At 36.8% G+C, this 15,301-nt stretch overlaps 1 protein-coding gene across 1 annotated transcript; it reads left to right on the plus strand.

Moving 5' to 3' along the window:
- The first annotated feature begins 2,010 nt into the window (after nucleotides 1-2,010).
- Nucleotides 2,011-14,535, plus strand: LOC147634087 (2-alkenal reductase (NADP(+)-dependent)-like). The gene is made up of 6 exons (XM_086805193.1): nucleotides 2,011-2,493; nucleotides 2,588-2,771; nucleotides 2,885-3,051; nucleotides 12,621-12,703; nucleotides 13,796-13,922; nucleotides 14,043-14,535. Exons 1-6 carry the CDS (start codon nucleotides 2,242-2,244, stop codon nucleotides 14,301-14,303), a joined length of 1,074 nt encoding a protein of 357 aa, XP_086661319.1. The 5' UTR covers nucleotides 2,011-2,241; the 3' UTR covers nucleotides 14,304-14,535.
- Nucleotides 14,536-15,301: the final 766 nt, after the last annotated feature.

Here is a 15,301-nt window from a genome sequence, read left to right on the forward strand (position 1 = left end):
GGTCAACGACAGTTTAAGTGAGTGTGAGCACTTATGGCCATGTATATAAGTGAATTTCTCTCATAAAAAAACATACTCTCCCATTGAGCAATTGAGTCTTGCTCTTGCTAATCCTCTTGCTAATCTCTCCCCCTAATGCATGCTAGTGAGTGCGTGGGAGTAAAGTGAGGTGAGAGGAGGGACGAGTACCCATAGTGTAATGTGACGGTGTGACAACGCTCCGACGGGAGGCATGGTAGAATTGCTTCCGAGTCAAGGAATTGTAGAGCTTGGAGACCTCAAGGGTTACAAGCTTGGAGACCTCAAGGGTTACAAGCTTAGCCATTGGAAAGATCCTCACGACAGTTGCGATTCACTAGGTAATCTCTTTTTGGATGTGTTTCAAGGAGGGTTAGGGTGAGCCTTAACAAATGAAGGTTACGTTTCCTATATAGATATTCTAATTCCGTGTTTTATGAGGTTTTCTACATCAACATGATAAGAGAATGACCTTATGTCATCACTTTTTTTGTTAGCTTTGTTGGGATCTCATGGACAATAATATAGTTATTGTCACATCAAATCATGATAATGTTGTTGATACTTTTTATGTAACTTTTTCTCCAATAATATATTTCCTACCCTCTTGTCCATCCTCTCACCCTTTCTCACTCTCTCTACTGTGTCACTTACTATCTCTGTACCCTCTTGCCCATCCTCTCACTCTTTCACTCTCTCTCTACTCTTTGCCACTCACTATCTCTCTCTCTCTCATATATATATATATATATATATATATATATATATATGATTTTATCTTAATGGAAGAGAGAGAGAGAGAGAGAGAGAGAGAGAGAGAGAGAGAGAGCGCAATAAAATGAAGAAAGGGAATGTAAGATAATTAGTTACGTTGAGGATGGGCATGCCCAAACTTGTACATTATAATAGCATAAGTAAAATTTATATATATGCTTTTTTTGCTAGAAAAATATGATAAGTAATATTTGATACTAAAGACTTTCTAATATAAATATCATTATTATCATTGACAAAAGGTCTTTGTGGATGTATATCGATTTTGTGAAGTTAATTATCCTTCCTTATATTTGGATAAATATTATTTACAAAGAAAAATACAAGTTTTTTACATAGTGCTTATTAGTTATAAATTTAAAATTCTTTTTAGAAATATAATGAATACTTGATTTATGTAGATTAGTACTAATATACTTGATTTCTTTTATGAAGATTGAAATCTTTAGTTAATGACCATATAATTATATACATCGTAAGTTCTCAGCTATAGAGAGATCAATGGTTTAGTAAATGAAAGTTACGTTTCCTATATAGATATTCTAATTTTCTATATAGACTTCATTTCTTTGCTAGTTGTGCGCTGGGTTTTCTATATGGTTATTATCAGTTACTATGTAGAAACTTCACAATGCTATATAGGACATGCTATTTCCTACATAGAGTAGGAACCACCTATTTGCTAGATATATAGTGTAATTTGCTAGATCAATGTATAGGAAATCACGTATACTAGTTGTAAGACTAATTCTCTATATAGATAGACATTTCTTACACAAAAATCACTTCTTTACTGGATCTAAAGTAGGTTTTACATAAAAATCACTTCTTTAGTGGATCTACAGTAGGTTTCCTATATAGATATTGCCATTTTATGGCAATATCTGTATAAGGAACCATTTATTTGCTAGATAGATAGTGTAATTTGTTACTTGATAGTGTAATTTGCTACATTAGAGGGAACGTATACTAGATTGAATAAGCGAAAAGTGTACTTTACTATATAAATTATACGGTGCCATATTAATTTACTATATAGATATTAAATTATATCGTGCCGTATAAATACGAGAACTCAGTTGGAGGTTGTGCTTGTCGGCCCGGTTACTGAGGCAAACTTTGCAGTACTAAAGCAAGCAGTACGTTTGGAGGTTGGTTACTCGAGCAATTCACACAGCTTGTGTGGTGTTGCTCACTGACCGCGACAGACAGAGAGAGAGAGAGAGAGAGAGAGGGGGCACACAGTTTGTGTGGTGTTGCTCACTGACTGTGTGACAGACACAGAGAGAGAGAGAGGGGGGTATTAACGTCTGTAGAATGCAACACTAAGGCATATACGACCAACAGTTGAGAGGGAGAGAGAGAGAAGCTTGTATGTTTGCCAGTTGAAACTTGATAATTGGAGCACATTTCATCCGCGCTCACTTTGATCAGTAGCTGAAGAGGATCATGGCCTCTACTGATGCACTTATAGAGCGCCTTCCAAACAAGGAGGTTGTGCTTGTGGCTAGGCCCAAGGGATGGGTCACTGAGGCAAACTTTGCAGTGAAAGAATCAGAGTTTGTGTTCACGCGCCCACCTCCGCCAGGCTCCAAGGACGTGATCCTGAAAGTTCTGTGGGTATCTGTGGATCCTTACCTCCGGGAGCGCATGAACGAAGTCAACGGGATCGAAGGAATACCAGTTTTCGAGATCGGAAAGGTGATTCTAATATTACTGCACCCACATCACCTTAATGCAGTTAACTTTAGCAGCTAACGTTTGCTCTTGTTTATGCTTTTGTAAATGGATGCAGCCGCTGGAGGCTGAGACCTTGTCCAAAGTGATAGCTTCTGATCACCCCGACTTCCATGAAGGAGACACAGTCTATGGTCTCACACATGTTGCCCGCTATGCTGTTGTACCTGGTGCCCAACGCCTTAAGATAATTGATCGCAACAGAGCTGACATTCCTCTCACGCACTACCTAGGAGTTCTAGGTACTCCAAATTAAACCGCTTTATTAGCAAGGAAATCGTTCAAATTCTTACTTTCTTTTATATCCATTTGATTTTAGGTCTGATCATAAGAAATCCTTAATGTGGGTTTGCAGGTTTGCCAGGGCACACTGCATGGGTTGGGCTCAACATTATCACCCAGCTTAAGCCGAACGAAGAGGTGTTCATCTCTGCTGCAGCAGGTGCTGTGGGGCTTCTTGCAGGCCAATTAGCCAAACTCAAGGGATGCCGTGTTGTGGGGAGCGCTGGTAGCGATGAAAAGGTAAGTGTTTTTACTGTTTATTACACTACTACTAAGCATAGTTCTTTTTGGCAGTTACCCATATACTGCTAAGGGTACCCATAGTTCTTTTTGGTAGTTACCCAAGTTACCCATAGTTGGGTGTGGAACTTCTGTACAAACATTTGTTTGTTTGCTTGTTTGGAGCGGGCAACTACTAAGGGTACCCATAGTTCTTTTTGGTAGTTGGGTGTGGAACTTTTGTACAAACATTTGTTTTTTTTTTTTTTGGGCGCTGGGTTGTTGGACATATTGCCCTATGCCCTTAAATGGTGGGAGTTTAGGAAGATATTCCTTAATCTTGTATAGAACTGTTGATAAGCTTTTAATATATCTATTTTTTGTTTTTTTAAAGGAACTTTTACTACTAAATACTATTTTCCCTTTGCACCTCTTTGCATAGAGACATAAATAGCGCTTCAAACTTCTCCTATGAACATTTGAGTGGAAAGATAGGCTAGGCTAACAAATGCTTCTTATGTAAAGCAAGGTTCACATGCTTGCCTTTCTCTCTTCACTCTGGAGGGCCTAATAATTTGTGTGTGAAAGGTTGTCTAGAGAGCCTAATAATTTGTGTGTGAAAAGGTACTCTAGAGAGCCTAATAATTTGTTTGTGAAAGATACACCAAACTACAAACAAATGAAGTGTGGGGTAGGCCCAATCATAATTATCTCTATACTTTTCTTTCAAAATTACATTCTTTTTAGAATGCTTTTGGAAAGCATTGTAGTTTTCTTTAAAAATAACTAGATGTTCGAAGCACCTTGAATCTCATTTGCATTTCAATGAAATGGTCCTTATAGCCCCTTCTTTGGTTTGCTGAGCTAAAAAGAGAGGATGGGGTAGGGTACTACATGCTCACAATAGGGTTTGCACTACTGATGAAGAGGTTTTATCAAATAGAGTAAAAACAACAACATTGTATATTATCTTCAACTAACATGAAAACAATAAGGACTAAATTGAAAATAGGCTTAAGTTTTTCATTTCTTTATATTTAATTGTGCAATTAATTTCAATATTATATGTCTTACATGAGTTTTTTTCATGTCAACTTTGGAAGGTTAAGAATCTTTCTCTATACATTATATGCCTCACACGAATTCCCTTTATCTTTCTTTGTAATGAAAAGAAATATTGAGAATGTGTATCCGATAAGGAACACAAAAGGCCTTTGATTATAACTCTATTGATATATTGCCCTACTGAAGCATGCCAAAATGATTGGTGGGATACAAGGGACCTAGCTACTCCCAATTCATAGACATATGATACTCTCGTATTTTGTAGAAAAGCAAGGATATGTATAGTGGGAGGGTTTTCATGCGCAAAGCTAAGCATAACCTATTTAAGACAATCACCATATGCTTACAACACACTAGCACTACAAGAGATAGCCTACTTTCTATACCACCTATACCAATGCTACAATGAAGAAAATGGCAAGTGTTGGGACCCCAATCCACTGATAAATTTGCTAAAAGAAGTACTACTATAAGATTTTCTTTAAAAAAAAAAAAGAAAATGTAGGTAAAAATATGAATGAAAATACCATCAAATATACTAATGCTTCCAATCTAATGTAGCATTTGAATTATACTTTTTTTAACATCACATGAAAAAAAGAATGCTGCACACAATATAAAACACTATTGAGAGATGCATGGATAACTTACGAGGGGTTCCCTTAAATTTTTTTCAATGGATATCTTTTATAAATTGTGCATTTTTTTCGCAAGATTGTTTAAGAGGAAAAATCATTTTTTGGATAATATTTGTGAATGTTTGAAAACCTATAAATATTTAATATTAAAAAACATGAGAAAAATATTTTTATTAATACAAAGAGAAACAATTATTATTTTGGTAGATTTATTTTTTCTTTCAAAACATCTTTGTTGAGAATTGAACCTTTTTTAACAATTTTTTTTACACATCCTTTAATTATCTAAAGAATTTCTCTTTCTCTATGTGTTATATATGTGTGTGTGTGCGCGTGTTAAAAAAGATGGAGTTTTAATCATTTACATGAATATTAAAATATTAATATTATCTTTAAGCTTTCTATCTCCCCTCTCATTACTTGTTTTTTTGTTAGCTCTCATAAGTTTTAATTATTACGCATATTTTTATATGGAATTTCTTGCTATTACTTCTAAAAATTGACATAAAATACAAAATAACATTGATCTCTACACTAAGCCTCTCTCCTCTTTACCTAACATTCCTACTACTTTAACTTCTCTACTCTTGTCAACAAGAGAGAGAGAGAGAGAGAGAGAGAGAGAGAGAGAGAGAGAGAGAGAGAGAGAGAGAGAGAGAGAGAGAGAGAGAGAGAGATCATAATCTATGCATAATATCCTATAATCTCCCATATAATAAAACAAGATCTATTATTAAAAGTAATCAAATGTATTGCTTCATCCATAAGAATATGTTGAAAAGTAATCAAATGTATTGCTTCATCCATAAGAATATGTTGAAAAAAGTGGTTCTTTTAAAGGGGAGTTATCTTGAGATAACTTTGGAAGGAGAGAAAAGAAAATTTAAGATTTCAAAATAAAAGTGATTCTTAAGATTGCTTTTGGTGCAAAATAATATATTTAAAGAGAATTGAGTCTTATTAGAAATGAAATTAATTTCTTTTAATGATATTATTATGCTAGTTTCACAACATTATTCAAGGAAAGAGCTTACCTTAGCCTTGATGAATCAAGTGTCATTTGGTACTTTACCATAGAGCCATAAATGCAACTTCCCATGTGGGTGCGCTACCTCATCTGTTGAGTCCTCACTTTGTTGTTACACTAGAATTCACATCGGAATGCTCCTTTGCCAAGGGGAAATGGTAGAGCTTCCTTTGCCTAGGTGGAGGTAAGGACATAACCTCCATGGTGGTTCTCTCCCACAAAAGGTGGATGGGGAAGAAGGACATAACCTCCATGGTGGTTCTCTCCCACAAAAGGTGAATGGGGAAGAAGGTAATAAAAGAAATAAGCCTACAATCAAACCTATCTAGCAAGCGTCCATCAAGCAAGAAACATTAAATAGAACACAAGTAAGAGGGTAGGGATAAGGACAAGAGCTCACAAGTATTTTATTGTAAGGAAATAAATGTTTATTACTTAATGTCAAAATTGACTTATATAAAAAATGACTAGCTTTCACACTAGGTTGGGCATATAAAAATGACTAGCTTTCACACTAGGTTGGGCATATAAAAGTAAATAGCTTTCACACTATATTGGAGAAGAAGGAGAGCTTTCACACTATTCTATTGCAAGGAAATGAATGTGTATTGCTTAATGTTAAAACTAACTTATATACAAATGACTAGCTTTCACACTAGGTTAAACATATAAAATTGAATAGCTTTCACACTAGGCCAGGGAGAAGAAGGAGATCTCACAAGTATCCTATTGCAAGGGAATGAATGTATATTGCTTAATTTGTCAAAACTGACATATACAAATGACTAGGTTTCACACTAGGTTGGAGAAAACTTAAAAAATAGTCACAGGTCATTAGTTCTAGTCATACGAAAGTATATAGACAAAGTTAGTAACTTTCCTTTTGGCATTAAGCTCATGGTAATGCTTCTTTATTAGCATCATCGTACAAGAACTATGTTAAAAGATGCAAAGTCACACCATCTCTAAGGTTTGCAAGAAATATGCAGCTTGTTTGGTGAAAAGTGATTTCTACATCAAAGGAGGAATTGTAGGTTGCAGTCATCTCAGGAGATAGTTATGTAGAGTTGACCTAACCGACGCATTTTGGCCGACTGGAAACTATAGATTACTAGTTTCACCTACCCAACAAGATTATGGAGATGAAGTTGTAATCACCGACTCGTCTATCTACCATTCGGGTATGAGCTATTCACCAACTTGGATCATTATAAAGGTATGTCTTGTATGTAGCTGCTGATAGTGAATAAGAGTGAATAAGAAGAGTGAAGAAGAAGCCACCTCTACTGAGTCTCTAGCTTGAGCCTAATACTCACAACACTATAAGAACTGTCAGATCTGAGCTGATTGAGCTCCTTAGCATTGGGATAGGGTTTTGGGGATTATCCCTTCCACATTAGAGTCAAAATTTATCATTGATTATATCTCATTTGATCTTCATTTGATTCAGTAATATAAAAAGTGTTGATTCGGTTTAAACTTATTCATTCAATCTGATTGCTCGTCGTTGTGTTGCATTTTCTTATCCTTGCCATTTTAACATGGCATTAGAGCCTCGTTTACTGCCATTGCATAGAGTTTTCCTAGGCGCCACCTAGCCTTTGAGATCAAGCACACTGGTATCTACATCAACTTCAGTCACATGCTGCTTCAAATCTGCAGTCGTACTGCTCCACATTGGCACCACACAATTGCTAAGTCAATCTTTTGCATTCTGGTACTAATCATTCTGCACTTAGGTTACAGATTCAGTATCAATCTGCATCAGCTTGACTTGCTGATGCCACATCATCTTTTTATTTACTGATGCCACATTATCTTTCAACTTGCTTAAGCTACATCATCTTTCGACTTGCTAAAGCCACGTTATCTTTCGACCTGATGAAGCCACATCATCTTCCGGCTGTCATTGTCGTCGGTCAGAGTTAGCAATCTAAAATAGCTGACTGAATCCACTGTCTAAAGTAGCTACTAGAGTTAGCTTCTTGAATCAAGTGCTAAAATCAGCTTCCTAAATCGGCTGATGGAATTAGCAGTCTAAATTGGCTGTTAGAGTCAGCCATCTGAGTTGACCTCCTGCTACTACTACTGTGACAAGCCATCGACCTCCTACTCACAAGCCATTGACCTTCTACTCACAAGTCGTCGACCTACTATATTGATAGCCCGCCATCAATTGCTGCTGATAGTTGCCGCACAGCTTTTTGCATTCTGGAATCGGCAGTCAGATTTGGCCCGAGTTTACTCGTTTGATTGAGTTTACTCGTTTGGCCGGGTTTACTTTCTTGGCTAGGTTTACTAAAGTCAGGATCAATTGTTGGAGTCAGCTCTAGTTGTAAAAATCCAAAGGCGGAATCAGCTACTTGTTCTGCTGACTCAATGTCACCCAACTTGAGTAGCCTACACTTTTGGAGGGAGCTAAAAAACTCAATAGTACAAACTCTGTAACATGGAAGCTAAAGATGGAGTCGTCATCACTATTATTCTTCCAAGATTGTTGGGAGATGGTTTCTATGGAGAGACCAACTGATCTAATTGCTAAAGCCCTAGCAAAATTAGACAAGAAGGCCATGTTTGTTGTTCACATGATAAAGCTAAGTGTGAAGGATGACATCCCTTTTGTCTCCCAATTGGGCTCAATTCTTCCTTTTGTCTCCTACGGCCAGTTCTGGAAATGGTCGCATCTGCTCAATTCTTCCTTTTGTCTCCCAATTGGGCTTCGGCCCATGTCAAGACATTGAGTGGTGTGATATTTCCAAGCTGCACACTAATGGTTCGGATGGTAGCCTGATTAGAAGTGAAAGTCAAACCACTTGCACGGTATGGACAATCCTTGATCAAATGATCAACACCACATTTAGTAGAAGTGAGTATTGGCATGTCATTGGGTGAAACAGTTAATTGTTGAGGTTGGTGCGCGTATGAACCACATTCTTGTTTGGGCACTCAGTGATTCGATGCGGCCCACCATAGCCAAAACATTGTAGCGGTCCTCTCCTCATGTTTGAGTTAATGTCCTTACCTTTCCACTGTACCATGGTTTGAAACATAGGTACTGGCGTGCTATTTTGTAGAACATAGAATTCAGGTATGACCTCCACCGCTTCCTCATAGTACTCTCCTCTGAGTTCTACTTCATGTACCAAATCAATATCTTTTGATGACTCTTCAATCAATACTTGGTTGATTTTAGCCTATGGTGGTTGTGGTGGTAGAACAAATGGTGGTAGAGGTGAAGTGTCATGTACCCGGAACATCCCCCTAGGAAAATAGGAAGAGTTGGGTTGTCCTACAGCAGCTGCAATGATTTGTTCAGGTGGGGCTGGTAAGGCCAATGGAGTTTTACGTGCCGAAAACTATGCAATTGTTCAGAACCTTAGATATCTGCACATTGAAGTGTCATGATTCCTTGCAATCCTTCTTGGTGGTGTAGGAGCCATTTCATAGTGTTCTAAGAAGCAGAATACAGTCAGTCTATCATCCACATAGGTTGAATACAAAGCTTTAACCACCTCAACCTGTGAAGGTATTTGGCTAAAAAGATGCTTGCAAGAACTTGGCCTTTATGGAATTGATGTTCCTCCTCCTATTCTATGTGATAACATATCAGTAGAAGCCTTAGCCAAGAATCTAGTCATGCATCAAAGTACCAGCATTTTGAAGTCAGAAAACATTTCATCAAGGAGAAGATACACTCAGGTGACATAGTGTTGCAGCATTGCAATACCAAAGAGAATGTTGCAAACATCTTCACTAAAGCCCTAGGCAAAGAGATCTTTTCCAAGCATAGAGTAGGTCTTGGCATGATGGAGCTTCCCTTAAGGGAAGGTGTTTGAAGAGTAATGAAAGGCTTCACAGTTGCTCCATGCTTGCAGTAAGGAAGCTGGCTCAATAGTCTTCCACAAAATAAACATGTTTGAGATTTTTTAATTTTTAATTTTATAGTTTTGAGTCAACTGTTGGAATTAGTTGTTGGAGTCAACTGACTGAACTTTCATCTGGAGTCAGCTTCCAACCTACTACGGAGTCAATCAAGAGTCAATTGATTGAAGCATCTAACTGAATCAGGCTGTCTGAATTAGTCTATCGAAGTCAGCTTCTGACTTGCGGAGTGAACATAAGCTCAAAGATGTTGCTCTGATCTTGAGGAGGGAAGGTGTTAAAAGATGCAAGTTCACACCATCTCTAAGGTTTGCAAAGCCATAGAAATGTACCACTTTTTTGGAGAAAAATGATTCCTACATCAAAGGAGGAATTGTAGGTCATAGTTATCTCAAGAGACAGTTCTGCAAGGCTGACCTAACCAACACAATTTGGCCAAATGCAGATTGTTGGTTGCACCTACTTGATTATATTGGTAGCAAGATTATGGAGATGAAGCTAAAATCATGACTCGTCTATCTACCATCGATGGGACGAGCTATTCACCAACTTGGATAATTATAAAAGCCTCTCTTTTATGCAGTGCTGATAGTGAATAAGAGTGAACAAGAAGTGAACAAGATAGTGAACAGAAGCCACCTACTGAGTGTGTAGCTTGAGCCTAATACTCCCAGCACTATAAGAATTGTAAGATCTGAGAGCTGGTTAAGCTCCTTAGCATTAGGATAGGGTTTTGGGGATTAGCCCTTTTTCACATTAGAGTAAGAATTTATCATTTGTTGTATCTCATTTGATTCAATACTATAAACAATGTTGATTCGGTTTTAACTCGTTCATTTAATCTGACTGATTATGCTCGTTGTTGTGTCGCATTTGCTGGTTGTTGTATCTCATTTGATTCAATACTATAAACAATGTTGATTTGGTTTTAACTCGTTCATTTAATCTGACTGGTTATTGTGTCGCATTTCCTTGTCCCCGCCATTTTAACAAATTGGGCATCCATTGCATGCAACTAAGATAGCAAAGTGCCTTATGGAGTGAATTGGTCCCCTTGGCCACATAGCCCACACAAGCATGCATCCTACTTGGTGGAGTGCCAAGTCTACATATGCTTTCTCTTAACCATCTGGCTACACCATCCAATGTCTAAAATGGGAACTACCACATGGTCAGGTGCTCATCACCATAACAGCTACTCCTTATAAAGGGGACCTTACAAAATAGAGTATATCCATCACCTGTAGAAATAATACAAGGGTGGAGCATTGAGCAAATGCTTTTCCAACAACTACCGATTAGCTAGAATGGAGGAGCCTTTAGTTAAAATTTGCTAACTCATCTATATAAAGCCAAAAAAGGATGGGGGAGAAAGAGGATCCTTACTTTAACAAGGTTGTTCTCTCTCTCCTAGTTATACAAGTCCCGACTATGTGTGTAAGTGATGTACTCATTTACTGAGAATGTGGCCCAAATGACCAATTAATGAGAAATTAATTTTCCTCATGGGATCAAGAAAACGGGATCAAGAAAACGGCTTTCAAAAATCTACAAAGTATTTTTATAGCTTTTCTTCTCAATCTTTGGCTTCCTTATTGATGCCTAAATTAATGAGAAATTAATTTTCCTCCATGGGATCAAGAAAACGGCTTTCAAAAATCTACAAAGTATTTATATAGCTTTTCTTCTCAATCTTTGGCTTCCTTATTGATGCCTAAACTTAAAGAATGGCCCATTGAGAAATGATTTTATAGAAATCCCCATGCCATGATTCCTTGTCCCCCTGCCCAATTACGAAGGTGTACCTTTTCTTCTAATCTAAGAATGTTCACATCAGATGGCACTTTTGTGGGTTCATGGGGTCCCTTACCTTGTGAGTGGGTTTAATGGTTCCAAACCAAATTTAGGGGAGACCTAGGTAAATGTACTCATTGAAAGGTTCAACAAAGATTAGAGTGACAATTGTGTAAGCATGGGTAAATAAATCCCGACATGATCTTTTACCTTGTCATCCTTGAGTTTTAGATAGCTTGGGTCATTGGGGGTGCACACACACACACACACACACACACACACACACACACACACACACACAGAGAGAGAGAGAGAGAGAGAGAGAGAGAGAGAGAGAGAGAGAGAGAGAGAGAGAGAGAGAGAGAATCTAATAAAAGATAAGGAAATTTTCCAATGAAGGCCCATGATAGTGCCTAATTACTATGTGATTTGGTGCACTAGCACCTTAAGTGGAGGGGAACAGTTTGGGAAATACTTTATATATGTTTCATATAGTTAGTTTTTTTATTCTATTTGGAATTTTTCTCCAGAAGGCCCATGGTAGTGCCTAATACTGTGTCATTTGGTGCACTAACAACTTAACTGGAGGCAAACAATTTGGGAAATAATTTATATAGGTTTTACATAGTTAGTTTTATTATTTTAAGAACTTACTTGAAAAGATTTCTTTGATGATGTTAAGAAGTAAATTAAACCTTCCATAATTCCCTCTATGATTTGTTTTATCTTGAAATAATAAATACTACTTTGATTACTTTTGAATGAATCTTGTCACTTTGATTACTTTTAAATGAATCTTTTCACTATAAAACTTAAGTAACTAAGTTAGACCAAAGGACTATAGTGAAATAGATTAGAAAGATGGTTTCCTTATTTCCTTCTTTCTTTTTTCTTCAAAGGCATAGGCATATTATTTGAAAATATAGTGCAATAGAAAGCAATTGATGTTCTATCAAAGTGTGAGAATTTTGATGGGACTTTTATAAAAATAAACATTTAGCAATTAAAAAGAAAAATCTTCAAGACTTTGTACATAACACAATTAATATTACAAAATTAGAACTTTCAACATATATAATGGTCTTTGGAGAAATATTTGTCATGGCCTCTAGCAAAATTGAAAAAGTAATGATTTGTGTTTGGTTCTCTTTTACTTTTCTTAATATTTAAATCATTTTAAACAGGTAAAGATGCTAAAGGAGGCTTATAATTTTGATGATGGATTCAATTACAAAAATGAGAAGGATTTGGATTTAGCATTGAAAAGGTGAATTTTTATTTGCGTTGTTATTTTTGGGTATGTCAACCTAAAGCATATCAAGCCTTATTCCAACTCACACATCCCTTGAGCAGGCCCTCCTTCACCTCCTTTTTGCAAATGTCGTCTCCTAGCCATAGGTAGTCTTCTAGCCATCGGTAACACGGCGAGTATTGAACCCAACTCGTCATCTTGGGACTTTAATCGTTACACTCTAACCACTACACTACTAACACTTGAGGGGCTTTGTAATGCTTATGTGCATGTGAAAATTGAAGCTCTTGAAACTTTCTTTTAGCAAAGTTAAAGTTTATTTAATATTCTTTCTTTATGTGTGTATAAAATATGTAGTTTTGTATAATAATTATAAGAGCTTTTATGTAGTATCATCCTAATCACCATTAACCAAATAATCACTTATGTAGTTTTGTATAATAATTATAAGAGCACTTATGCAGTATCATACTAATCACCACTAACCAATAATTATATGAGCACTTATGTAGTATCATACTAATAACCAATAATGTAGTTTTAGAATTTAACATGTAAAAAAAAGACACATTCCTAGGCTTGCCACTTTTTTCTCAGGAGGATAAGGTGGTTAGGGTAGCTTATTGAAATCATCTTATCTCCAGGACTCTAGGAATAATGTTCAAAAGTGACATGTGCATTGTAAGAGAGTGCAATTGTGAGAAACTTGTGGGTTAGAGGTTGAGGCAGTAGCATGTTAGGTTGAGCTCATAGGATAAGGCCATGTCTAGAGTGCAATTGGTGAGAATCTTGTTGGTCAAAGGTTGAGGCCGTAGCATGTTAGGTTGTAGTTTAAAGGGTAAGGCCATGGCTAGAGTGCAGATGTGCAAGAAGCTTGTGGTTTAAAGGGTAAGGCCATGGCTAGAGTGCAGGTGAGGAGGTTGAGGTAGTAGCATGATGTTAAGTCATAGCTCAAAGGGTAAGGCCTTTCCATTTCTAATATATTATAACTACACACATTATATATATATGTGTGTGTGTGTGTGTGTGAGTGAGTGATGTACACATACACACATATATATAACCTTTTTATTATATATGTGTGTGTGTGTGTGTGTGTGTTCATAGATATTTCCCAAATGGATTTGATGTTTATTTTGAGAATGTGGGAGGGCCCATGCTTGAGGCAGTACTTGAGAATATCAGACCAAAGGGACGGATTGTGGCATGTGGTATGGTCTCTCAGTACAACAAGGTACGATATCATGTTAATTCTTTTAATATTAAAATGTGAAAAATCCAGAGCTTTATTTTCTATGAATTATTATTATTTTTGACACTTGTAACCTATGATTCATATGTTTGCTAAATCCAGGAATCAAATGAGAGGGATGGAGTTCGGAATTTATTTAATGTTGTTGGGAAAAGTTTAAAAATGGAAGGGTTTTTGATCTTCTATTATCTCTACTCATGGGATACTTTTTACGAAGAAGTTATGTCACTCCTCCAACAGGGCAAAATATGCTACAAATCGGATGTGCTGGGGAGAGGCATTGAGGAGTTTGCAAAAGCATTTGTTGGGATGCTCAAGGGTGACAACACTGGCAAGGCTGTGCTCTTTGTGAGTGATGAGTAGCAGGCGCTCTGAACTTTAAAGAAGCTTTTTTAATCAATCAATCTCAATAAACATAATTAGTAGAGCCATAATTGTCCCTATATACATAATTATTTAGTAGACTTGCAAAGACATGGACTTGTAGATTTCAAAACTCTAATAAGTTGGATTTATTGCTGCTGAGAAGAAAACTCTTATATTAGCGTCGTAAATGTATATAATTACAATTAATCACATGATAAAAATATCTCTCTCTCTCTCTCTCTCTCTCTCACACACACACACACACACACACACTTATTAAGCCTGATTACACATGAAAAATAGCACACACACACTTACTTATCAAGCCTGATTATTACCAGTTGCAACCTCCTTTGCTCTAATAGACATCCTTAATATCATGCTCATTGTCGTGAACTTTCATAAACACATGGGTTATTTGCACATTGAAATTTGACTGCATAATTCAAAGATGCGTTTGTTGTACATATGTACAATTTTAACTCCCAATCTTTAAAACTTCATGATATCAAATAAATACTCGTCTACTTCCTCTACATTTCCCATTTGAATAAAGATCATAGTATAATTTATTAAATTCAAATATAGTAGACCTTCAAAGGTTTAGGGTTAAGGAAAACTTACCACCTATTTTATTCCGTGAGGGAGTTGTATTGGTGTTAATGCCATGAATAGGACCACCCATGGGTAACCTGACTACTGTTGAGATATACAAGTGAATAGGGTGTGTGCGGGAACAAGCCCTTGGCTAGAGGCTGTAAAAAGAGAATGTGTAAATGTGAGGAACTTGTGAAAAGGCGAGAAGAATCCACTGGGAGAGAAAAAAGGGTAGCATGAGAAGTTTTGGAAGTGTGGAGATATTCTGGGAGAGGTGGAGAGAATCAAGCAAAGACGTGGAGTGAATCAAGGAGAAATCAGTGGGATTAGATGCTTGGATGTAAACTCTATAAATTGAGGCATTGGCCTAATGAGAATTTTTCGGTTTTTGATTATCC

The sequence above is a fragment of the Cibotium barometz genome, chromosome 11, assembly GCF_041138505.1.
Source record: "Cibotium barometz isolate CiBa-2024 chromosome 11, ASM4113850v1, whole genome shotgun sequence".
Lineage (NCBI taxonomy): Eukaryota > Viridiplantae > Streptophyta > Polypodiopsida > Cyatheales > Cibotiaceae > Cibotium > Cibotium barometz.

Bases quoted from the DNA above. Each gene is read 5' to 3' on its own strand.
- LOC147634087 (XM_086805193.1), top strand. From the start codon at position 2,242: ATGGCCTCTACTGATGCACTTATAGAGCGCCTTCCAAACAAGGAGGTT. The intron at 2,494-2,587 runs GTGATTCTAATA...AAATGGATGCAG, and splicing joins CAGTTTTCGAGATCGGAAAG to CCGCTGGAGGCTGAGACCTT. The intron at 12,704-13,795 runs GTGAATTTTTAT...GTGTGTTCATAG, and splicing joins TTGGATTTAGCATTGAAAAG to ATATTTCCCAAATGGATTTG.